At 44.3% G+C, this 26,531-nt stretch overlaps 1 protein-coding gene across 3 annotated transcripts in view; it reads right to left on the bottom strand.

Annotated features, from left to right (window-relative positions):
• Positions 1-26,531, bottom strand: part of LOC110527278 (protein quaking) — a 95,728-nt gene that overhangs the window by 26,991 nt on the left and 42,206 nt on the right. For all 3 annotated transcript variants that reach the window (XR_005052560.1, XM_036983106.1, XM_021608459.2), the window contains exons 3-4: positions 21,584-21,700; positions 7,052-7,195 (exon numbers count right to left, since the gene is read on the bottom strand). Coding sequence is in view for 2 of the 3 variants with exons in the window: in XM_036983106.1 (XP_036839001.1) it covers positions 7,052-7,195; positions 21,584-21,700 (261 nt within the window). In the remaining variant the exon portion in view is untranslated. The remainder of the gene's footprint in view (positions 1-7,051; positions 7,196-21,583; positions 21,701-26,531) is intronic.

Here is a 26,531-nt window from a genome sequence, read left to right as displayed (position 1 = left end):
ACACAAGCCCCAGGATGGCAGTCAGGCAGCTGGTGAAATGCTATATCTACGCAAAACAGCACAGCGGCACTAGATTCATTTCTCTGTCTGTCGACTCTCAAAACAGTCTCTTTTTTACAGGCCTAATCACTCACTACCAGAGGGGAGGAGGTGAAGGAGGAAGAGGGGTGCAAGAGCCGTCACTACAGTCCCTGGTTCGAATCCAGGCTGCGTCACATCTGGCCGCGATTGGGAGTCCCATAGGGCGGCGCAAAATTGGCCCAGCGTCGTCCGGGTTTTGTTCGGGTTAGGCCGTCGTTGTAAATAAGAATTTGTTAAATAGTTATCCTTAAATAAAGGTAAAAAATATTTCTAAATAACGTAGGCGATAGGGTGAGGATGGAGATGGACAGCTTGTTTCCCAGAGCTTGGGGGGTCCTTGCTCGCCCATCGCTGTCTGAATGCAGGGGCAGTCAGTGAGGAATTCAAGCCTTTCTTTTTACAGTCACATGGCTTGGGCTCTTTTGAAGGCCCGGGACGAGAGCCATTCAACAGGTTGCCACGGAGACACATTTTCTAAACCCCCTTCACCCCATTCCCCCATTTTTTTTCTGCCAGATACCCAATGTAAGGGAGGGGAGGAGAGAGGAAGAGAGAGGGAGCCGTTGGGTGCGAGGACAGAGGGGGTCATGTACTGGATTGATTCAGTGAGAAATACTTAACTCTCCAAAATGATTTAACAGAGAGGGAAAGAGAGGGGGAGAGAATGTGTTATAGTCTTTGTGTTTGAGAGAGAATGAGACAGAGAGGGAGAGACAGGGGAGACAGCGAGAGGGAGAGAGAGAGACAGAGAGAGAGAGGGAGACAGAGAGAGAAAGGGAGCCAGAGAGAAATGGGGAGAGATGACCTCTGAAGCCCAGAGAGGAGAAGGGAAGGAAAGGGGAGAGGAAAGCCCCACAGAGAGCATTATCCAGCCCCAAAGGAGCAGAAAGCCCAGTTCAAGATTTCCACACTCCAGTTGTAAACAAAGGCTCTTTTGATGGTCTTTCTGCCTCAAAGACCTAGATGACTACTCAATCATGTGACCAGAGAAGAGGTCCCTGCTGTTCACACATATAAGCACCAGAGCCACACACGGAGACACACAGTTACCAACGCACACACACGCACACACTCCCTCTCTCTCTCACAGACACACTCTCACAACTTCACATAGCTGCAGATCAGTCACATGCATAAGCTGACATGAATCAGAATCATACACCTCTTCATGCATCCATGCACACGCGCACACACACACACACACAACCACACACACACACACACGCGCACACACACACACACACACACAACATCCAGCCACCCCACCTAAACGCACACACCGGCCGAGTCTCACGCACATCTGAACTCTATTCAGCTGGGTTGACCCTCCCTCATGGGTCCTGGGCTGGGGCCCTGCATTCTCAGAAACAGTGAGCAGCAGAAAAACATGTCATGCAAGAGAGGGTCTATTGTGCTGCACAGGGAACAGATGGGAACTCCCACAAACCAGTGGGCTTTTGTTCAGCCATTCTGCACTGCTCTCTCTTCACTCATAATACAAGTCTGTAGAAATGTCGAGTACAAATGCCGATGCTTCCCTCTGCTTCCCTCGCCTCTCTTACCTAACACATGGCTGATTCTCCCTGGCTTGTACACCCAATTGATCTTAATCAAGTTCCCAACCCCCTAAGGATGTGCGGGAATTGCAGAGGCATATCCAGGCCCTTTAAAGTATCTGCTAGTGAGAGTGTATTTGATCCTGTCTACAATGTGTCAGCTGTCTGTGACTAACCCCCATTGAACGGAACATGCTGGAAAATCCCTCCACTGGAAACTTGCCGATGTAGACTCTAAGTAAAATTCACAAGTGGCCAGGAATTTGTAGCAATGCACCTAGTCTCCTAAAATCTCAGGAGAACTCAAGGGCGTCTCAAGACAAGAGGACATGTTGTACAGATGTGTGTGCGCAATATTATAGCACCAGTTCAAGCTTGTAGTATCAGTGTGTAAAATGTTGAGACGACAGTGAGAGTTTACGGACAGATTGTGTGGAGCAAATGAGTCTGAGAATGAGCATGGCAGGGAGAGAGCGAAAAACAGAGAGCAAGTGAGACGGAAAGAAACAAAAGCTGACAAACCCAAGAAATGGAGTGAACCGCTGAGTGTTTCCCTCGAGACAGCAAGTGTTTAATAAAAACTGTCAATTGTAGATGTGTCCTCCTCCGCTAAGGGCTAAGGAGGAGACTTGACTGACAGGCTGGGCTGGGTTGCAGGAGGTTTGAGTCCCAGACGCAGTGTGTTCTGTTTACTCAGGTTCGCCTCGCTCAAACACTACACTGGCACAGCTGGCCAAGCCTACGGGGTGGGATGAGGGACACACACACACACACACACACACACACACACACACACACAAATCCTCCACCATTTGAATTCCACTTGATCTTTGAGCCCGGACAATTAGAGCCTGCATCTGTCTGTCAGAGTGGTGGGGGCCAGGAGCCATTGCGAGGCCCTGCTGATAGACAGGACTTTAATTAAAGCTGGTCCCATCAGCGCCGGCCGTTTAGGCTCTGAGTCTGTTTGCTACTGCTGCTACTACTGTCTACTGGGGAGGCACAGAGTAAAGACAGGCAGCAGAGAGAGCCTCCACTGCTATCAATGACAGCATTACGCAGTCCTTCCAGGATTTTGCCATTCTGCAATCGCATTTTTTTGTGTGCAAAATCAACAATTCCTTGCATATAATGCGAGGGCTTGCAAAATTTGACGAATCAGTGCACTATTACGGCATAAAAAACAGTTAAATCTCCGCAATATTACTGTATAAAACATTCGACCACCTCGTTCAAAAAGAGGGCACGCAATTTAAACCGAACACCGCACTTTTACTGGATAAAATGGTTCAATCAAGCTACACGTCAACAAACTTCTCCCCCGTCACAGATTTGATGGTAAAAATGGGATCAACATTTTCGCTAATTGCCATGCAAAAGGTCAGAATTGCTGCAGCAAATCAGCACATTTTTCTCACAACCATCACAACCCAAAAAATCCTGCAGGGACTGATTACATCAGGTGGCTGTTGGCATGGGTGCTTTTGATGTCTACTTTTTTCTTATTTCTTTATATATTTCTTACATGTATTATACACACACACACACACACACACACACACACACACACACACACACACACTAGTGCTGAAGTTCCACGTCTTCCTATTTACTGTACTAGGAATTGACACGAGAGTCTTTTTGACACGCTGGTGTAGGGAAGGATGTTTAAGGGTTAAAGGCATGATTGTGACAGGGATGATTCAACATGGTTAAGGTCAGTGTAAAGGTTCATTCAACCAGTGGACAGACAGAGGGGTCTCACAGGCTAACATCAGCTGACTGACTTACCACCACGTTCTTCGGCTGGAGGACAGTCTTAAGAGTACCTAGAAAATCATATGTACGACCGTAAACACTTTATGAGTACAGTACATTTAGATCGGAGTTTCTTTCATTACAGATCATTTGACTTTACATTAAGACTTGACAGGAATTTCTTATTTGCAACAATCTGAAATTGCATTTTTGTCCCGCCCCAGTTTTATCATTGGAATGTGATACAAAATGAGGCAACAGTGTGTTTTAGGACCATGCGGACGCCCCTGGACGTCAGGTAGGCTGTTTGGAGTGTTTATCAGACTGGATTGTTTTTTTTAAAGAAGAAAAAAAAGAAAACAAATCTTAATGTCCCCCTCACTTCTAAAACCAAAGTTGCACCCCTGCAGATAAGTAAGTCAGGGAGTTACGCACACTCCTGCTAGAGTGCACGCACACATTTACACACGCAAATGATTATCCCCCTCATTTTGTATGGCTCAGTGGCAAACTGACGATTGCAGAGGGAGTAGTACAGCCAGACAGTCGGCATAGTCACACAGGGGACTGGTCTTACTCATGCTACAATGCCAGTGATGATAATTGCTTTTGGCACAGTTGCTGGTCACTGAACGCTGCAAGCACACAGGCACTGCTACCGCTGATGATAATGATTATGATAATGTTCTCAGCGTAGAGATTTCCAGTTTTTATGGTTCTTAGTAGGTTGTGTGATTGCTATGTAGGTGATGTGATTGCTATGTAGGTGATGTGATTGCTATGTAGGTGATGTGATTGCTATGTAGGTGATGTGATTGCTATGTAGGTGATGTGATTGCTATGTAGGTGATGTGATTGCTATGTAGGTGATGTGATTGCTATGTAGGTGATGTGATTGCTATGTAGGTGATGTGATTGCTATGTAGGTGATGTGATTGCAAGCTATTTGCAGCTGGATGTCGTTCATGAGTGTATGCATCACGTATGCATCTGAACCTTGAAGGTACTAAATGTGAACCACAACTGACAGCTCACCCGATTCATACAACTGTACCACCAGCCAGCGTGCTAATGTCATTCTATCCTATACGTGCATTGCTATGCACCACGGCAGGCATCTATCCTATATGCCTAGAGATAGAAAACTCCCAGCAACCTGTGTCACTCCACTGCCCAACCAACGACGGAGCAGAACTGGCAGATTGAACGTCAACCGACGCGTTCAATCTGTATGTAAATTTCTGCGGGGATTAAGGAGCTCTTTAGGAGAGTTGGAGAGGAAAAGCTGCCGGCTGTTATCTTTACACAAACAGTGGGGAAAAACACATCCCCTTCTTTATTTTCTTTGTTTGCGACAAGCCCCTGGAGGCAAACGCCGGTCCCGTTAATGGATTGTATACACAGGGTTGTTGGGTTCACTCCTTCACTCACACACACTGCCTCCCGGCCAGGACCTATCCATAGGATCACACTGGCCACTCTGAGAGAGGGGTTAGGGGGAGAGGATGGGAGTGTGGGAGAGAGGAGATGCTCGAGGGGAGAGGAGGTGTGGAAGGGTGGGGAGGGGGGGGGGGGGGGGGCTAGATGAGAGCAGAGAGGAGAGGGTAGAGGAGAAAGGGGAGAGAGGAGATGGTAGAGGGAGAGGGAAGGAGAGAGAGATACTGTCATGTGGGTGGGTTTTGGAGCAGTGGGGACAACAGAGACTGTTGTTTTACACTGGTTTTACCTTTAGGATGCTGGTATCTCTACTCTGATAGCCGGAACATTAACGTCTGTTGTTGGTGGAAGCTTGAGGCCCAAGGGAGAGTGGCATCCCTTTATTAGCTAATAAAGCTGGCGAAGCCCTAGCTTTATTTCTGCAGTACCAAGGCAAAGCAGCAGATATGCCTCATCACTTCACAGTCTTTTAAAACATTTGCCATCAAACAAATGTCAATATGTTGCTTATCCTCGTCAGAGCAACGCCTGGAACAGCGCTTGAAGGCTTCCTGTTCTTGAGAAACAAACATCCTGAAATCTGTGGTTTCAAAACTTTCACTGACAAGCAACAACACACTTAAAACTACAAATCAAAACTTTCCTAGCAGTTGTAGTCCTATATCTACCATTAACAGGGTGTGTATACGTGTGACTGCTATGGTCCTGTGGTGGGATGCTGATCACGTCATTTCCTAATCTGTTCCTCGTTAGCCAGTGAGTGAGTCATTCCCACCCAAAACAGCCCTGCTTCCAACTAACATCTACAGCTCAAACCTACGTACAGTAAATACAAAATCACACTCCCACCTACCTTGACTCCCATCCAGGTTCCTCAGATGCCTGACCTTACCCGTCTTGTGTTCGTCATTCATTTATGAGCGGTAATTTGATCAATGAGGACCAGCTACACTGGTCATGCTTTCTGTGTTAGCAGCCTGTCAGAGTCTGTGTATGACAGCATAACCTAGAGAGCACCTATGACCACATAGGACCTAGCCAGCCAATCACATGATCTTACGGAGGCCCTCCAATGTCACGCTTTTTCCAAATAGACTCCTGACAGACACAGAAGAGGAACCAACTTTTAACTTCCCAGAAACATCATCAACAGATGGGTTGGGAGACATGGGCCGGCTAAACTCGGCGACATCATGCTAACTGTAGGCTAACACATGGAAATCCAGCACGGCCATTCATCTATGGTGGGGTGTAATGTATCAATGAAGGACACATGTAATATGATACGAAGATTCCTCCCAAGAGTGAACGACTTATTCACCCACGATCCTCTTTCAACACTATTTCATCGTCATTCATTCCCTCACACACCCGTCCTGTAGGTCATTTCAGTCTGTGCGTACACACACATAACTAGAGTGCATCGGTGGTGAATCTCATGTGCCATTTCAACCCTTAGTCCTTTGGGTTTATTTGACCAAAAGGCAGTTTTTATCCTTTAAGTCAACAATGCTTTAAGAACTGAAAATAGTCCCTCCAGCAGACTGAGACGATGACACCATCCTGCAGGTTCCTTCCTAAACTTCCCCTTTCTCACTATGATGGAAACTCTCACTTCCTGTTCAGTGACACCAAGGAAATGAAAGGGAGAACATGTGGAGGATCAGCAAAAACATCTTTCTCTCGCCCGCCCCACATGCAAGCCCCCGTGCATGCACGCACACACAAACACATGGACGTCTTTGGTATTGATTTCTCTATCAAAGAAACCGCTGTATGTTTTTTTGGAGGATATAAATATAGTCGTATAGCTTTAGCCACTGACATAAAAGCTGACTACTTGAATGTGCAATCAGCGGTAATTCGTTTTAAAGGGCAATTGCGTTTGTGCTGATTCTATAACGCTCAGCTCATTTGAATGAAATTCAAATATTAAGCTGTTGGCTAATACATAATTTCACTGCAAGAGTGATGACCATTTTTGCATGGCACATCATCTTGCACGTGACTCTTTTAGCACAGAAATACAATCTAGAGTGAACTACAACCAATCCATTTTCACCACTTGATATTTGCTTCCTCAATATAATAATACACATGACATCAATTTCAGCTCTTTAAATAAACACATCTGATTGGTGACATTTCTGAGAGCTTTCTTCTGAGCCATGCATCACAGGCCCTCGGCAACAGGAAGTGACACAGGGCCACTGACTCACCGCAGGCACCAGTAGTTTGTTGACCTCCTCCACGGCCCTCTTCAGCTTGATCTCAGCGCGGTTCTGAGCGTCCTCCACCGTGATCAGGACATGCAGGTCCTCATTGAGGTGCTCCCAGTTGGGCTTTCCTCGGTTCTGCTCCTCCTGAAGAAGGGAGGGGGGGAGAAAATAAGTTAAAAACAAGTCCAAAGACTGTACTTCATGGGCCGGTTACCCAGACACAGATTAAGCCTAGTCAAGGACTAAAAACATTCTCAATGGAGTAGAGCTTTTTAGTTCAGGAGTGTCTGGGAAATATACGGAATAAAAATATAAACGCTACATGTAAAGTGTTGGTCCCATGTTTCATGTGTTGAAATAAAAGATTCCAGAATTTTTGTGCACAAATTTGTTAACATCCCTGTTAGTGAGCATTTCTCCTTTGCCAAGATAATCAATCCACTTGACAGAGTTGGCAAATCAAGAAGCTGGTTAAACAGCATGATCATTACTCAGGTGCACCTTGTGCTATGGACAATAAAAGGCCACTCTAAAATGTGCAGTTTTGCACCTACTTTTTTTTTTAAAGGTATCTGAGATCCACAAATGCATATCTGTATTCCCAGTCATGTGAAATCCATAGATTAGGGACTTATTCATGTATTTAAATTGACTGATTTCCTTATATGAACTGTAACTCAGTAAAAAAAACTATAATTGTTGTATGTTGCGTTTATATTTCTGTTCAGTGTGGCATGCCCTGAGTGTACAAAACATTAGGAGCACCTTCCTAATATTAAGTTGCACCCCCCTTTTCCCTCAGAACAGCCTCAATTCATCAGGGCATGGACTCTACAAGGTGTCGAAAGCGTTCTACAGGGATGCTGGCCCATGTTGACACCAGTGCTTCCCACAGTTGTGTCAAGTTGGCTGGATAGGGCCTCCTGAGTGGCGCTGCGGTCTAAGGCACTACAGAGCTTGAGGCGTCACTACAGAACCGGGTTCAATCCCGGGCTGTGTCACAGCCGGCCGCGACCGGGAGACCATGAGGCAATGCACAATTGGCCCAGCGTCGTCCGGGTTAGGGAGGGTTTGGCCTGCCAGAATGTCCTTGTCCCATCGCGCTCTAGCGCGTCCACGCTGACACGGTTGGACGGTGTTTCTTCCGACACATTAGTGCGACTGGCTTCCGGGTTAAGCAGGCAGTGCGACTGGCTTCCGGGTTAAGCAGGTAGTGCGACTGGCTTCCGGGTTAAGCAGGCAGTACGACTGGCTTCTGGGTTAAGCAGGCAGTGCGACTGGCTTCCGGGTTAAGCAGGCAGCGCGACTGGCTTCCGGGTTAAGCAGGCAGTGCGACTGGCTTCCGGGTTAAGCAGGCAGTGCGACTGACTTCCGGGTTAAGCAGGCAGTGCGACTGGCTTCCGGGTTAAGCAGGCAGTGCGGCTTGGCAGGGTAGTGTTTCAGAGGACGCATGGCTCTCGACCTTCGCCTCTCCAGAGTCCGTATGGGAGTTGCAGCAATAGGACAAAACTGTAACTACCAATTGGATAACAGGAAATAGGGGAGAAAAAAAAGGGTAAAAAATAATAATAATACAAACATGTTTTCTGGATGTCCTTTGAATGGTTGATCATTCTTGATATACACGGGAAAACTGTTGAGAGTGAAAAACCCAGCAGTTCTTGACAAACTCAAACCGGTGCGCCTGGTACCTACTACCACACCACGTTCAAAGGCACTTCAATCTTTTGTCTCGCCCATTCACCTTCTGAATGGCACACACACAATCCATGTCTCAATTGTCTCAAGGCATAAAAATCCTTCTTTAACCTGTCTCCTCCCCTTCATCTACACTCATTGAAGTGGTTTTAACAGGTGACATCAATAAGGGATCATAGCTTTCACCTGGATTCACCTGGTTAGTCTATGTCATGGAAAGAGCAGGTGTTCCTATTGTTTTGTACACTCAGTATATGTGTTTTGATGACGATCAATGGTCAAATATAGCTCCCGAGTGGCTCAGCGGTCTAAGGCACTGCATCTCACTGCTAGAGGCGTCACTACAGACCCTGGTTCGATCCCGGGCTGTATCACAACCGGCTGTAATCGGGAGTATTTTATATATATATATATATATATATATATATATATATATATATATATATATATATATATATATATATATATATACATATTTTTTATATGATCAACAATAAATGGTTAATGTATGTGTAATTTGCCCCCTTCAAATGATAACATAATACAAAATTGGGTAACACTTCACTTAACACACAGCATCATAACCCTTTATGACACGGTCATAATATGTCATAACACTGTCATGACATATTTACACCTGTTGTGACATATATTGTGTTATTTTATGGCTGCTATGACACCTACATAAGAGAGTGTCAAAACCCACAAAACAAGGCAAAATATTCCATTACACCATAGCCTACTTGTCAACAGTATGTTTATGTTATTTAAAACATTTCTGACATTGACCATATTCAATTATCATTGTAATTGTGCACACAATGATGTGAGACATGCACCTGCCCCAATGCTCTGTTTCGGCTGACTGGGATGAGTGCAGGGGCATATTTAGCAGCAGGACAAGACACCATCTTTGTGACTGATGACCGACATAAGGGCATGTACATGATTGGTCTATCTGGCTTATATGATTATGATGTCATGATGCTTCTCGACACTGTCATAAAGTGTATGTTCTACAAGTTCTTTAAAATATTATATAACAAAAAACATGACTGTAAAGAATTCATTACAACAACATAGGACTTAAGAAAAAACACATTTCAATAAATGTGGGTTTTGACACTCTTATGTAGGTGTCATAACCAGCCATAAACTAACACAATATATGTGGCAACAGGTCTAAATGTATGGTTCAGTGTTATGGGACAGGGGCTGGGATTAAAAATAAATAAATAAATGACATAAATATCGGACAAAACACACATCACGACAAGAGAGACAACACTACACTACATAAAGAGAGACCTAAGACAACAACATAGCAAGGCAGCAACACATGACAACACAGCATGGTAGCAACACCACATGACAACAACATGGTAGCAGCACAACATGGTAGCAGCACAAGACATGGTACAAACGTTATCGGGCACAGTCAACAGCACAACGGGCAAGAAGGTAGAGACAACAACACATCACACAAAGCAGCCACAACTGTCAGTAAGAGTGTCCGTGACAAGTTCGGTGAGTTGTTATGACATATTATGACACGGCTATGACCGTGTTATGACACTGCGTGTCAAGTAAAGTGTTACTCCAAAAACATGTTCTCTATAGGTGTGGTCAACGTGCCACTGCCAGAAGAGAAGAGCTCTCAAAGGGAGCCATGTCAAGCTCTATGGACTTGTTGAAATCCCCACATTCCTCAGACCTCACTGAGAGCGTAACGGTTTCCCTCTTTCACTTATTCAATATGCCGTAGCTAATCTGTTCAAAATGAGGCAAAAAAAAAAAAATTGCCCGCGTTACTTCAGTGCCTCCACGTGAGAGTCGAAACGTGGCTGTCTAGGTCAAAACAATGGTGTAAACTATAGACAGACAGGAGGTTAAGCAAAGTGCCCTGGTGCCTTTGACGTTGCTTCTCTCCACTCTCTAACAGACCTACAGCGCCGCTGAGTCTCAGGGCTCGACACGATACAACCTGAATTGTGGTTAATTACGCAGCAGCTCTTCTCCTCTGGTCAACGAAAACCACACCGTTGTTTTGTTACCGCCAGTACTAACTAGGTAGACTCCCATCACATAAACATGCTTCCAGATTTTAGAATGACAAGTGTGTGAGTGGGTTTCATTCCATTCCAGCCTCAATATTAGCATGGAACGTGTGGAGAGTGATGGGAATAAGAGAGCCGGCATGTCGTTCTCTGCTTCCTCACCAACCCAGAACTACAGAACAAACAACAATCCCCCATTACTGAACAACGGAGAGAGAGAGAGAGAGAGAAAAACACTGCAAACAAACAAAAACACAGCATATCCGAACAGACTCCACTTTGATCTGCCTAAACCCATGACACCGCAGCGGAAGACAGGACGCACACTACATGACATCAAAGGTGGCGTTCCTCTACAAAGAGGCTTGTATACCTATCCCAGAGAGAGAGAGAGAGAAGAGAGAGAGAGAGAGAGAGAGAGAGCGAGAGAGAAAGAGAGAAGAGAGGAGAAGAGAGAGAGAGAGAGAGAGAAGAGAGAGAGAGAGAAGAAGAGAGAAGAGAGGAGAAGAGAGAAGAGAGAAGAGAGAAGAGAGAGAGGAGAGAAGAGAGAAGAGAGAGAGATTGCGTACGGGCAACCTCAGATCAGGGTTGTTTCTGTTGAACTGGAATGAAGCCTTTAGCCTGAAACAGACAGTGTGTCTGCTGGTGTGTGAGACTCACCGTGCACAGTGTGTGAGCTGGCGGGAACAACAAAAAATAGATGTGGTTTGTTAATCAGATTGTCTAGATTGTTAATTGATTTTAAGATCTGATCTAGTTAGTAAAGAAGTGATTGATGTTCAGGAAAGTGGAATTTGGACTCCATTATTTGGACTAGGATATTTTGGAGTCACAGGAGGCTGGCTAGAAGAGGACAGCTCATAATAATGTCTGGAATGGAGTGTATGGAATGGCATCAAACACCTGGAAATCATGTGTTTGATGAGTTGGATTAACATTCCACCTATTCTGTTCCAGCCATTACTATGAGCCCGTCCTCCCCAATTAAGGCGCCACCAACCTCCTGTGTTTGGAGTACGGAATTGCGGTGAAAGCACATGAACAAGTCACTTGTGTTTCGATAACATTTTTAGATAAAATAACGAGTGTGAACCTGACACCCCCTAGTTTCTTTTCAAGTGTCAACAGCCTCAACAGTGCTATTGTGCATGCTACAAATCTCCATATTATTTGAATAAATGCCGGAATGCTTTGCTTTACATGACATGTGAATCAAAGATGACCCCATTTAAATAAGGGAGTTTTGTTCAGGCAGGGGTGGGGCTGCGCGGCAATAAAAGCCATTCTCCTTTCATCTGCCACCTTTTAAACAGGGGAATAAAGTGATATGGAGGAGAAAAGATGAAAGACACATCCTCTAATTGACTTTGTCACAAGAAAAAGAAGCCTGGTAAAATATTCACTCATGTCCTCCTCCTCCCTTCTCATATTTGGTGTTTTCCTCCTCATGGCTCCCCAAATGAAAAATCTAAATCTGATTAAGACAACAAAGGTATACATAAACAAATATTTTTTCTCACTCTAGTTGCAAATGGGAAATTGATGGCTTGCGGTCTGTGATTGTTCTCCCACTGTCCCCGTATTTTCAGCAGAGCAGTGATTTAGGATTCCAATGCCTTTTACTGAAAAGCACTTATTTTAAATTGTCTGTTTATTTGAGTTCGTCTGATCATTTGATGACGGGGATAAGGTGTTGTCAGAGAGACCATGGGGAGGTGAGCTTTCTTTCACTGGTGTCCGGCCGCTACTGCCATTTGTAGTCATTTCCAATGCACTCCAAAGATAACGACGGCTCGTATGATCACAGTTCCAAACACCAGCACGAACACCCAACTAAACATCAATCACAGATAATATATGAGATTATCTAGGAATCCATCTCAACCACGAGCTAATACACAGTACAAACAACGATATTAATATGACTTCTCTCTACTTTCTTCCTGACTTGATTTATCTTGCGTTACCTTTTTCATGACAAACACAAAAATTGGATCCCCTGCATCTAGCTGTCAAAGACCAGCCAGCCCACCCACTGACACACCATCAATAACACCCAGGAAAAGACAGAGCAACACCCCCAGAAGAGGTTCAGAGGGGTGGACGGATGTGTGTGTGTGGATGTGGATGTGTGAGTGTGGAAGTGTGCTGGGGTTGGCTCTGACACAGGCTACATCTGGAGTCATCTGAAGATTCAGCTAAACACACACACACACAAATGCAAGTACATACACCCACTACCACTGCCCACTGCCCTTCAGTACGGAACAACATGACATGTCGGGAGTCAAGGTTATGTTCCCTCGGCCCTTTTAAATGACTGCTTGTCCAGCTGTGTGACCCTTCCATGTTTATCTCTCTCTGACCCCTCTATCTCTTTCTCACTCTCTCCCCCTTCCTGTCTCTCGCTCTCATTCGCCACTGCCACAGACCTGGGCCATAATCAACCACCATAAATCCATGGGCCAGCTCTTTTGTAATCCTCACTCAGGCAATAACGCCTCTCTGAAGAAGAGTCAGTCGGCCCCACAAAGGAACAGTGCGGGAGAACACAGGAGCCGGGCCAATATGACAGCACACAGCAAGACTAATTGGGTAGAGCAGAGACAGAGGGAACTGAGGAGGGAGGTGAGAGTGGGACTATGGAAACTTAAAGAGAGTTGTACAGGGTCCTTAGGATGGTCGGTTGGAAGGTATATCAAACCTATTAGTCCTAGTTCTAGAAAGGCAGTTTGTGTGTGTGTGTGTGTGTGTGTGTGTGTGTATGTGTGTGTGTGTGTGCATATTTGTATGCTAATGCCTGTGTGTGCGTGCACCTGTGTGAGTTTGCATTATGACCTTATACGTGTGTGCATGTGGGCACTGGCATGTGAACAGCAAAACGTCATTCCATTCCTTATCTCTTCTTGGCACCGTTCCTAATAACTTCTTTCCCTCTGTGAGCCACTGTGGAGTAATGAGATGTAAAGGAGGTCTCGGGCCGTACCACCTGTAGTATCAGAGCGGGGATGGGGGAGTTTACTCTACAGAAAGGTTTATCAAGGTGAACACCTCCACTCGGGATCAAAGTTGGGAGATATTGTAGTGACTGACAGCTTCTGTAATAGTCAGTGAAAGTGGGGGCAGAGAAGAGAGAAGAGAGATCAACAGTGAGTGGGTTCATCATGTCAGTGTCAATGGATTAAAGGCAGGGGATTTAAAGTCCAAAAGCAGGGGAATGTACCCAGCTAGAGCATTTGGTTCCTTGGGAGTTGTGGGAACGTATGTTTTTGGTTTCACATTGGTTGTGGAAACGAAGCCATACGTTTTCGACCGTTAAAACAGAACGTTTTTTAAACGTTCTGAGATAAGTGAACATTTCACCTGTTCTAGGAACATTTCTTTTTAGGTTGCAGGGAGGTTCTGAGAATGTTTAACTCTGGATCCTGGAAGGTTTCCTGCAAGGTTTTATTAACGCTCTGGAGACGGGAATGATGGGTTATTTGAAACTTTCATTTCACTGATTGTTTCAATAAGACTTTTAATAACACTGCTATCTTATTTTGGGTAAACTTTTTTTTTACTCCAAGCACAGATAGGACACATGGAAATTCATTTCCTTAGGCATTAATCATGCAGACACAGCATCACTGAGATTCAAACCGATAATCTTCCCTCTCTCTCTCTCTCTCTCTATGTGGTTGTGTGTCACTTTTTAGGAATGATGAAGGATATTTGCTTGGCTTTTTATTTTTTTTTAGGGAACGTTTTCTTAACGTTCTGAGAATGGATGGAGAATGAACGTTCTGAGAAAAAAATGAAATAATTTTAAGGAAACGTTATGCTGAAGTACTGAAATTTTTACAGAAGAACATTGTTTCTTAAAGTTCTCTCAACTATTTGAGAACATTCCCAATGCCAAACCAGTTGGAGAACGTTCAACGAACATAACCAAAATATAAATTAAATGTAACCATGTTTGAAATACCAAGACATTTTTATTTGTCAAGTTCCTTAAATTTGCTGAGAATGTTCCAAAGCCAAGCAACTATCCTGCACCATTCCCAGAAAGGTGTGGGAAGGTTTTATGCAAAATAGCCATAGGACAACCACACTCTCACTAAGCTCTAAGAAACATATGGTTTTCAGAACGTTATGTGCTAACTGGGTACCCTCAGGATACATGGTTCAGTCAGGCTGGTTCAATCCGCTACTGTTGAAAGCCTTTAAAGGCTGAACATATTTCTGCACATGATACACTATACACTGGCCATGGTATGAAGAAGATTTTGAGACCAACTGCTCTCTCTTTCTCGTTCTCCCTGACAAACACACACACACACACACACACAACACACACACACATGCACACACACACGCACACACACACAGTTGGAGGTTATAGAGCTAGAATACTTTTTGATTGTGTAAAAGCCCCGTCACATCAAGGCTCCTTGTTAAAAGATTTAGGGGGAACCAGATATTAGGGTTAGGCTATTTCTTTTGTTACAGCACTCTCCTTTGCAACATCCCAGCACAGAATCAGAATTCTGTCCACAATAAGGATTATACACCACCCACCCTTCCCCAACACACTCACATACTGTATGATACCCACACATGCACGCACACACACACAGAACGTACACAAACACACACACACACATACAGAATGTACACCAACGCAAACACACATTAGCAGTTGGCTCATTCAAATTTTGTTGACAGATAAAGGTTAGTGCACATTTTAGGAAGTGTACACAGCAGGGTACTTCTCTAAGGAAAGGCAAACCACACAAAGCATGTCTTTTCATCCTCACTAAGCTCAAACAAACTCGGCTTGTGTCCCCTGTGAGCCACTGTACTGATGCATGGCAGAATATCTGCTAAGAGGAGACAGTAATTAAGGAGACTTTAAAGATAAACTGAACGTACCGATTCCATGTTTCTCTGTTGCTCACTAAGAAAAAAAGATGTCGGTCTTGGGGGTGTGGTTCAAGGTGGCATTTACTGCTGTTTGTCCCCCATGAGACACCATAGGAACAAAGCCAGTGTTACATCCTCAAAATTGTCTGAATGAATCTAAGCTAACTCAAGAAAACTGTAATAAATGTTGATGTTTTTGCTGAGGGGGTTTAATTGAAAAAAGGCGCGATGTGTTGTCTTATGTAAACAGAGTTACAGTGAAATGATCTTGATTGGTGATCTCAACTGGTGTTGGTTAAAGCCGGTGTCTGATGATTTAAAAATGTTTTGTAATTCTATGAATCTTACCCAGTTGATTAACTCACCCACTCGCCCAAATCTTAAATGCCCAGAGAAATCTACCCTGATTGATTTGATATTGACAAATGTTCCACATAAATATTCTGCCGTTGGTGTTTTTTTGTAATGATGTAAGTGACCATTGTGCTGTTGTTGCTGTTCGAAATACTAAGGTTCCTAAGACAAACCCACATTTTATTCGTAAGAGAAATTTGAAGTGTTTAATGAGCAGGCTTTCTTTCATGATGTGTTTTATTTTGACTGGAGCAAGATTGAGTTTATCCCTGATGTGGAAACTGCCTGGAAATTCTTTCATGATGGTTTTTCGAAATAGTAAACAAACATGCCCCATTCCGCAGGTTCAGGGTTAAAGGGCGGGATAATCCATGGTTTTCTTCTGAGCTGTCTTGTATTATTCATGACCATAATCTAGCCTGGGCTAAAGCAAGGAAATCATGTTCGGATGCTGATTGGCTTATTTTTAGGCAGCATCATCTGGTAGGCTGTTTGATTCAGTGTCCTCTGTCTCTGTACAACACTGGATGAACCAGTGAGAGCTGGTCAAACTTTTAGCTTTTTGCCATTCTCAGTGCAGGTGGTACATAAAGCCCTGAAATCCTTAGATCAGAGAAAGCCTGCAGGTCCTGATCTTTTGGATCCCTGCTTTTTAAATCTGGCAGCTGATTTCATAGCTGAACCACTTACATATCTGTTCAATCTAACCCTGGAATGTAATGAAATTCAGAAAATCTGGAAATCAGCATTTGTCCTACCACTTTTAAAAGGGGGAGATCCAACTCTTTTAAATAATTATAGGCCAATCTCAAAGCTGTCACCCCTGGTGAAAATACTTGAAACCCTTGTGAGTGAACAGCTAAAAGAGTTTTTATTTACTAACTCTATTTGATCAATGTACCAATCGGGCTTCAGGAAGAAGCATAGCACAATTACAGCAGCCATGAAGGTTTTAAATGATATCACTGAAGCCCTTGACAAAAAACAGCACTGTGTCTCACTTTTTATTGATCTCTCTAAGGCTTTTGATACAGTTGATCATGCTAAGGCAGAGATTGTCGAGTTTAGGTCTTTCAGAGCATGCAGTTGCATGGTTTGCTAACTATCTGTCTGATAGAACTCAGTGCACTCAATTTGATGGGGTTATGTCTGTTAAATTGTCTGTCTTTAATGGTGTGCCCCAAGGCTCTGTACTTGGTCCTCTCTTATTCACTATTTATATAAATGATTTAGACAAAAATGTCCAAAATGCGCAACTTCATTTTTTTGCTGATGATACTGTTATTGACTGTTGTGCCTCGTCTCTTACAAAAGCTTTCCAGAACTTGCAAATTGCTTTTTATACTGTTCAACATACCTTGTGTCAATTGAAGCGTATCCTCAATACTGACAAAACTAAACTAATGGTGTTTTCCAAAGCAAGAAATAGACCTCTGAACCTTTCACCTGTCAGGGCAAGGAGATTGAGGTTGTAACCTCATTGTCACGCCCTGACCTTAGAGAGCCTTTTTATGCCTCTATTTGGTTTGGTCAGGGTGTGATTTGGGGTGGGCATTCTATGTTTTTGTTTTCTATGAATTTGTATTTCTATGTTTTGGCCGGGTATGGTTCTCAATCAGGGACAGCTGTCTACCGTTGTCTCTGATTGGGAACCATACTTAGGCAGCCCCTTTTCCCACCTGAGATTGTGGGTAGTTAACTTTGTTTGTGGCGCATAGCCCTTAAGCTTCACGGTTGTTTTTGTATTGTTTATTGTTTTTGTCGGCGTCATCCTAATATAAAGGAATATGTATGCTCACCACGCTGCGCTTTGGTCTACTTCTTTCAACGACCGTGACACTCATATAAATATCTTGGAATTTTAATTGATGACGGCGTCTCTTTTAAATTGCATATTCAACAACTTACAAAAAAATTGAAACTGAAATTGGGATTTTATTTTAGGAATAAGGCCTGTTTTTCTTTTGAAGCCAGGAGGCTAGTATCAGCTACATTTATGCCTTTACTAGACTATGGGGATATTTTATTGATGAATGCTTCCGCTCAGTGTTTGAGATCAATTGACACCCTTTACCATGGCACTTTGAGATTTATTTTAAACTGCAAAACCCTTACTGCACCACTGCACTTTGTATACCAGGGTTGGCTGGCCTTCTCTAGTCACTCGTAGGCTCAGGCACTGGTATACTTTTATTTACAAAGCCATTTTGGGTTTACTACCTTTTTATTTGGCCATTTTTATTGTTCAGAAATGTGGTGGGTACTCTCTTCGTTTGCTGGACTTTATCCTGCTAACTCTTCCAAATGTCCGAACTGAATTTGGTAAAAGGGCTTTTATGTACTCTGCGCCATCGTCTTGGAACGCCTTACAAAATACTTTTCAACTGGAAGAACTTGTCCCGATTGGTATTTTTAAATCACTGATGAATGATTTTGATACTGATTCCCTGACCCGTCAATGTTTATGATTTTGTTATACTCTTGTGAATTCTATGGTTTTTACTAGATTACTTGTAGTTTTTCATGTTGTTTGTCTGTCATTTTTGTAATGACTTGGCCAGGACACTCTTGAAAAAGAGATTTTAAATCTCAATGAGCACTTCCTGGTTAAATAAAAAAAAATGTTTAAAGAGTCAGATGCGCTGTGCTTATGGGCAGCTCTGTTTCCCTGTCTGTTTTCTGTGGTAAGACTGGACAGAGTGCAATCACCTCAGCTGCGTATCCCGTGTTAATGGGCAAGTGAGCATTGTCGAAATCAACACCCAACCCTCAAGTAAGTCATAAACTCACGTACAAAACTCTGTTTTGGACGAGACAGACATTATAGAACAAATGTGTCTTGACTAATGCCGATGCCATATAGGCTGTTTTCTATCAGAGAAGTTGTTTACCGCTCGCTAAACCCACAGGTCATTCAAACCGCTAATCAGTGAGCTTCCGGTAAGCTTGATGCCTGCACGGTTAGTTACTGGGTTAGTTACTGTAGTGTCGCTTGAAGACACATAGCAATACTAATGCAACAAACAACAACACTGATATGTATACAAACCAGTGAATGCTGGTGGGAGGAGCTATGGGAGGAGGGGCTCAGTGTAATGGCTGGAGTGGAATTAATGGAACGGGGTCAAACATGTGGCTTCCATACGCTCGATGTGTTTGATACCATTCCATTTATTCCGTTCCCACCATTACAATGTGCCCGTCCTCCTATAGCTCCACCCACCAGCCTCCTCTGACGCAAACTATGCACAGCGTTGCTTTAACAGAGCAACTTGCAAAGTAATTCCCAGACTCATATGAACTCAGAAAGAGGGAGAGAGAGGCAGGGAGAGAGAGAGCGTGACTGAGAGTAAATGAGAGAGAGAGAGAGAGATGCGCACACACGGGCGCTGTGTCTCAAAGAAGGGGAGCTGTAAGCTACGCGTGAGTAGAGTAGGCTGTGTGGTCCTGGGACTAGAGTACAGTAGATCTGTGTGAGGCCAGTCGGACCGTCATAGTAACTGTAATAGCCAGCAGACCTCGAGCAGAGCAGGGACACTGGAAGACAAGAGTCCGGCTGACAGCTATTGTCAGGACAATGAGGATGTCAACCAGAGGGAGGCAGAAACTGTCAGCACTCCATCCTCTCACCTCACAACACCTAGCTAGTTTCCTCACCATGCTGCTTCACGGACAGTGTCTGAGCGAATGTTAATGTGCGTGTATAGTGGAAAAGTGTATTTTGGCCCGTTTGTGTGTTTTTGTGTGTGTGCGGGGGGACAACAGCCACAGAGGAGTCAGAGGCAGGCTAATGTGTGTTACACTGCTGTGGCGGACACACTGAGAGACAGTGAGGCGCTATCTCGTCCAATCCCAGCCCAGCGCTGCTGAGACCCCGGCCAACTCTAGCTATAGACAGTGACACCATTTAACTCAAACATACCCCCACCCCTTTCAGGGCTAACCTCTCCAACGATAGCTAGATGTCTACTCCTCAGAATTAAAACGTCTGTATTTGCAGGTTTTGTCCGTCGTAACTGAGGAAGCCCCTGGTGGATCCATTTGTGTGGTGTGGTTTTGAGTAGCCATGGTATAATAGGAGTCCTAACACACTTCCTGTGGTTATCATCAGGCCCTGTTTGAGTGTGAGTTAGTGTGGGAGAGCGGCTTCTCACTGGTTATCTATTGGCTGGCTGCTGTGGTGGTGCTGTGTTTCCACTACCTCCTGCATTCCACAAGACCCCATCTGTGTCGGCAGGCATTTGTTTCACTTAAGGAGTGTATATGCGGCATGAGACATTACGCAGAGGACAAGGACACTGGCCTCTGTGCTGCTCGGAAACCTAATAAATTGCGTGCAGGTGGCATGGAACCCAATCACCGCTGCAACAACAATGCCCACAGAGGAGAGAGGGAGGGAAAGGGAGGGAGAGAGAGGGAAAGGGAGGGAGAGAGAGGGAAAGGGAGGGAGAGAGAGGGAAAGGGAGGGAGAGAGAGAGAGCGCGCAACAGAGAAAGGATAGAGGGGGCCATTGACTGTGTTTTACGACGTGAGAAAGACCAGTAGTTTGACTTACCCTGTAATACATTTCATCACCAACAACATAGTGGTTAGACTAGAGAGAGAGCCTCTCTCCAGCTCTGTTATGGTGAGATAGCTGGAGCAGCTGGGTTTCTGCAGGATGCTGAGCTGAAGCAGATGTGGAGGAGTGCAGGAGACCACAACAGGGATATCAGAGACACTTGTTTTATTTTTTTATGCCAGTGCCCCCCACTGGGACTCTGTGGAACAGCTCAGATCACCATCTCCACTAACACCACTTGTCCAAATAGAGGGACGGACCCTGCTTATACATTGGAAACACAAACAGACCTTTCTCTGAAAAGAGCGAGATGGGAAATAAATAACTGTCCGTGTGTGTGTGTATGCGCACACGTGTGTGCATTTGTCCATGTGTCGGTGCGCAAGTGTGTGTGTGTGTGTGTGGATGACCCCCTCCAAGTGCTCCTCTCACATCCTACAGGGGCCAGGGTTAGGAGATTACGCCGCCCCAGCATGGTCACGTTTCAGGGACCGGATCAGGCTGGACTGAGGGCCCCTCTAGCCCCAATGCTGCTGGGCCCAACAGATCTGAGGTCAAGGACAATGTTTGAACACCTGCCCAGCCCCTCTCAGAGCCACGGTGCAGCTTGGGGGAAGGATTGTTGTTTCCCAATAGGAGGAAATATCTGAGTCTTCAGATGGCCTTGCACACTAGTGGAAACACCAATAGAGGATGCAGTGCTGTTTACACAAACTGTATGTACACTATAAGTGTTACACAACTATTAGAGCCAATGGCATCTGAGAGAAGACGAATAGATTAAAGTGGTCAATTGCTGACATGATCAATAATGAGAGGAAACCAAATAAGATGTTATCTTGTAAATTGCAATCGTTGTCTTTAGGGGGGAGCTTATAGTACCTGAGAGTGTGTGTGTGTGTGTTAGTGTGTGTGTGTGTGTGTGTGTGTGGGTGAGTGTGTTTGTGCTCGCCTCACCTTCTTCTTGTCCCTCATGGAGCCCTTCCCGCGCACCATGATTTTACATCCTGTCTCTGCCTCCAGCTGCTTGGCTGTCAGCCCCCGTGGTCCCAGGATCCGGCCCACAAAGTTAAACTGCCAGAGAAACACAAACGCACACACGCATTAGAACCAGCGCTTAAAACCAGAGCAGTTCTTCAATGCAGACAACAGGTCATTTTATCATTGATAAGTATGTATGAGGACATAGTAGACATTTGAAAGATATCTGTAATGGAACTGTTAATGGGTTTTCTCCAGTCTTGACATGTTGAGAAGAGAGAGGAATCAGATACAAAGATATGAAAACACAGAGAGAAAGAACGAGAAAACAAGGTGAGGAGGTCTCTCAAGGGAGCCCCTTGTTTGACCCCTCCATTTCGCTGTAATCTCACGGCCTTATCACCTGCCCGGTGCTCTGACACAACGGCGCTCGGCGGCGACATCCGGGAGTGCCTTGCGACCAGCACCCGGGCTGGGCGCTGCTGACAAGATAAGGCTTAGCGATCGTTCCCCCATTGATCAGCAGCCTAAGCTCCTCTCTGCTCTTCTCTTCACTGGCCCTCACACTGCCTGTCAGTCAGGAATCAGGAGGGCTGACTATCGATGAGCTGGGACTGACACACAGACAGGTCCTGAGCCTTGATGGACACGAGAGACAGACTAACTGACTGCCTGACTGACTGAAAGGCTGCCTCACTAACTGACAGAAAGACAGATAGATGGAGTGACTGACTGCGTCACAAAAAAAGTTGATGGCAACTATACCCACTGAATACAAAACAAAACAGAACAACAATGAAAGATTTTACAGATTGGCATTCGCCATTATCTCCACTGATCACTTCATGTAATACAATCACATTGATAGTGTTTTGAATCAGAGTCGACTCGACACTACAGGACATAGGTTATGAAGACCTGTGGGAAACGTATAGACTGCTATGGTTACTTCCTCCTCTGTGGCTATTAAAGCACTGTGCATCAACAATAATGGAGCCTCAAGTATGGAGAATCCAGTCAAATGAGGTTCAGGAAGACAGATGTTCTTTCTGTCGGATCCGCAGCCACCGTGTCAAAAGTGACGTACTGTGCGATGAGCAACGATGAATGTTCATCTTGTGCTTTGCCCGTAATGTGAATCCCTTCTTTTCATTTGTCTCTCTCACTCCCCCTTTCTCCTCTCCTCTCTCCCTCCCTCTCTATGGGAACTATATTCATTGGTCTGTAATTCAGGGACAACTTGAAGACCTGTCTATTTGTTATGTTACAATATCAACCAGAAAGAAAACAATGTTAAGTACAAAATGTGATATGTAAAAGCCTAAAAACATTGTAGAATCTCCAGTTTCATCGTCCATAGCTCTAAATGTGGAGCTCTAATACCTATTTTGTACTCTAATACCTATTTTTTTACTTAACAATTGCAATGTTGGTTAGGGCCTGTAAGTAAGCACTTCCCTGTAAGGTCTACCTACACCTGTTGCATTCGGCGCACATGACAAATAAACTTTGATTTGATTTGTGAGAGATGGACATGGTAAACAGAGCCCATGCTGTCTTGCCTTGTATTTCTGCCCTTGCTGAAAGCCCAGTTGTTTGCACCTGGCATGGTTGAAAAGGGCACATTCTGCTGCTTTGCCATGAACTATGCCTTCATACACAACACACACAACACACACCGCTCCCAACGAGAAAGACACCAACAAAGGCCATATCTCAGCATAGGGATACAGAGTACTCCATAGAACCAGCCTTCTGCATAATTATCAATGCCTTACCATTTAAAATCATTCTGTTGACTTCACTTTGCAATCTCACTTTGATTGGGCATCACAGCGGTATACAGGCTTTCACATTGGCGCTTGAGAGCTCAGTCAGTCTGTGGTGTCACTCTAGTCTAGCGATGGGCAACTGGCGGCCCATGGCCCCGCCCCCTTTAGTAGGGAGCGCGGACCAATCTAAAACCATTTTTTTTTTTTTGTTACTTACTGTTGAGTGTTAAAATAACAATACACAACGTGGAATTTCGAATTTGGTTGTGCACCAGCCGTCACTCAATTGGCCGATGTGAACAAAAATGTTTTAGATTAGTAAGTTAGTTTACCAGCCAGCTATCTAAACTTGTAGTAAGCATGGTCCAATTACCGACTGGTATGGGGCCCACTGATCATCAGCTATCATTTCAAATTCAGCAAACATTTGCCTACACCCTACAGTATGTGTAGAACTGCATGAAATAAGTTATACAGTTGCAAAATCTTCTCTCCGCCCCTTGGAACAATCTGTAGATTTGCAGCGAACTTGCTTTAAAACGGCAATATTTTCTCTACACCTCATGGCAAAATGTGTAGAATTGCAGGAAATTGCAAGTACATTTTTTTCTCTTCTCTGTTTTGCTCACAAGGTGGGGGTATGGATGTGGGTACGCAGACCCACGAGCCACTGCAGTCCCTCATGATGAGTTCTGTTTTTTTGTGGCCCTCGCCCCCCATCAAAGTTGCCAATCCCTGCTCTAGCCAATCACGCTTTCTTGTCTCCTGGAGAAAATATGTTCCAAGGTGCCCTTTGGGTCTGGAAAATCAGAGAAACCACAGGACTTTCTAATTTTCATAAGTACAGCTCAGCTCACATTCACAAAGAACAAAATCACATAGCTAGGCTACATTACTTATCTCCATTCTCAGGTAGGGCTGTTGCGGTCATGAAATTTGGCCAGCCGGTGATTGTCAAGCAAATAACTTCCGGTCTCACAGTAATTGACTGTAATCAACATAAACACATAGCAACTCCTGGCTTCCACTCATAGCCTACAAGCCACTGATGCAGACCTACTATCCCCCATTGTACAAAAGTAGACCTATTGTATACGCAATGCGTATGCATGCCAGTTAGGCTCTACACCCCTTGTAAAGCGGATTCATCTGCTTCATTTTAAGAAGTTATTTGGCCACTTTAGTTGTGATGCAAACTATACCAAAACATATAGGCCAATGGGCTAGGCTGCATGAGGTGTGTGACTAGGATTATAAAAAAGACACAAAAAAGCATGCTCTGTTTCTTGCCTTATGCTGGACATCACTCACAAGTGATAATATCAATCACAAGTGATAGGCTACTATTGTCACCCATCACACTATTCTTGATTTAATCTTGTCTTTACATATACTAAATAATATAGGTGTGAAATTAGTTTTGATCTAGAATGAATCATTATCATGCACCTGTCTCGAAACAGGGGCAGTGGGAAAATGTTATCTATCAACTTGAATGGACAACGCTTTTCCCGTGGTTCATTTTCATGCCAGCCAGGTAAGAAATACTGCTGTTGAAAAGAGAAGCAATGTGCTTATTATTAGGAACGTTGAGAAATAAATATAGTAGGCCTAGCCTATAGAAAGCTGGTGGGATCCTCTTCTTTTTAATAGAGGCCATCACTCTGTTCTCACGCAATTGCATAGCCTATAGAAATGTTGTGCAACATGAGCTCAAGGGCTCTCATGAAATGTTTGATTTGATTTTTGATTACATTTGCATTGATGTCAGAGTGATTAGAGGGATTATGAGCTGTCCTCCCCTCAGCAGCCTCCTGTGATACAAAGCCACCAGCCATCGAACGACCATCACTTTCAGCCTACAATTCAGGAGACAAGGTCAAGGCAGCTGCCAAGAGATTTAGGATATGGCTCTGTCTATTACACCCTGTCATGATGATGACGATGATGATGATAAGCATCCTCTTGTAGACCATGACCATGTACTGTAAATGTAATTTTCCTACCTACCACATTTCAACAAAATACCTGAGCCATCTATTCAGATACCTGAACCCTTTTAGTATTCCAAAGCATGAGAAGACAAAAGGCATTATCATAGTCAAACATCCCCTCCTCCGTAAATTGGGTCATAAAAGAGCATCTGTGAATTCTGTGAGCGGCGTCGCCAAGGCTCTTTTACACACGCTGCCTTATTCATGTGACACAACTCCGAGGCAACAAAGCGCAAGTGACAGCGCGGAAGTGAAAGGGGACTCAAAGCAACACTTCTTAGCGCCGCTCCGGTCTTTCGCCGGTCTTTCGGCGGTCTTCCTCTGTCACCTGCATTTTGATATCCCTCCTTCAGGAGCATCCTTCTCTCCTCGATATCCGGGAGCGCCTTGCAACCAGCCCTGAGGCGCCACTGACAAGATAAGGCTCAGCGATCGTTACCCCATCGATCAGCAGCCTAGGCTCCTCTCTGTTCTTCTCTCTTCTCTGGCCCTCACACTGCCTGTCAGTCAGGATTCATGAGGGCTGCCTATCGATGAGCTGGGACTGATACTGACACACAGACAGGTCCTGAGCTTTGATGGACAAGAGAGACATACTAACTGATTGACAGACTGGCAGACTGGCAGACTGACAGTCTGGAAAACTGGCTGACTAACTGACTGGCAAACTGACTGACTGACTGGTAGACTAAGTGATTGACATACAGACTAACTGATTGACATACAGACTAACTGACTGAATGACTGACTGAATGACTGAATAACTGAGTTACTGAATGACTGATTGCTGGCAGTCACTATCAAAGTGTATAAAGTTTATAGCAACAATACCCACTGAATACAAGCAAAACAGAACAACAACAATTCAAGGTTTTACAGATTGGCATTCGCCATTATCTCCACTGATCACTTCAGAGTCATATCAAGGCAGCTGCCTTGATATGTACAAGCCTAAAAACATTGTAGAATCTCCAGTTTCTTCGTCCATAGCTCTAAATGTGGAGCTCTAATACCTATTTTTTTTACTCTAATACCTATTTTGTACTCTAATACCTATTTTGTACTCTAATACCTATTTTGTACTCTAATACCTATTTTTTTACTTAACAATTGCACTGTTGGTTAGGGCCTGTAAGTAAGCACTTCCCTGTAAGGTAA

Source organism: Oncorhynchus mykiss, chromosome 1 (genome assembly GCF_013265735.2).
Source record: "Oncorhynchus mykiss isolate Arlee chromosome 1, USDA_OmykA_1.1, whole genome shotgun sequence".
Lineage (NCBI taxonomy): Eukaryota > Metazoa > Chordata > Actinopteri > Salmoniformes > Salmonidae > Oncorhynchus > Oncorhynchus mykiss.
The sequence above is the reverse complement of the archived record's forward strand: the minus strand, read 5'-3'. Positions and strand labels throughout refer to the sequence as shown.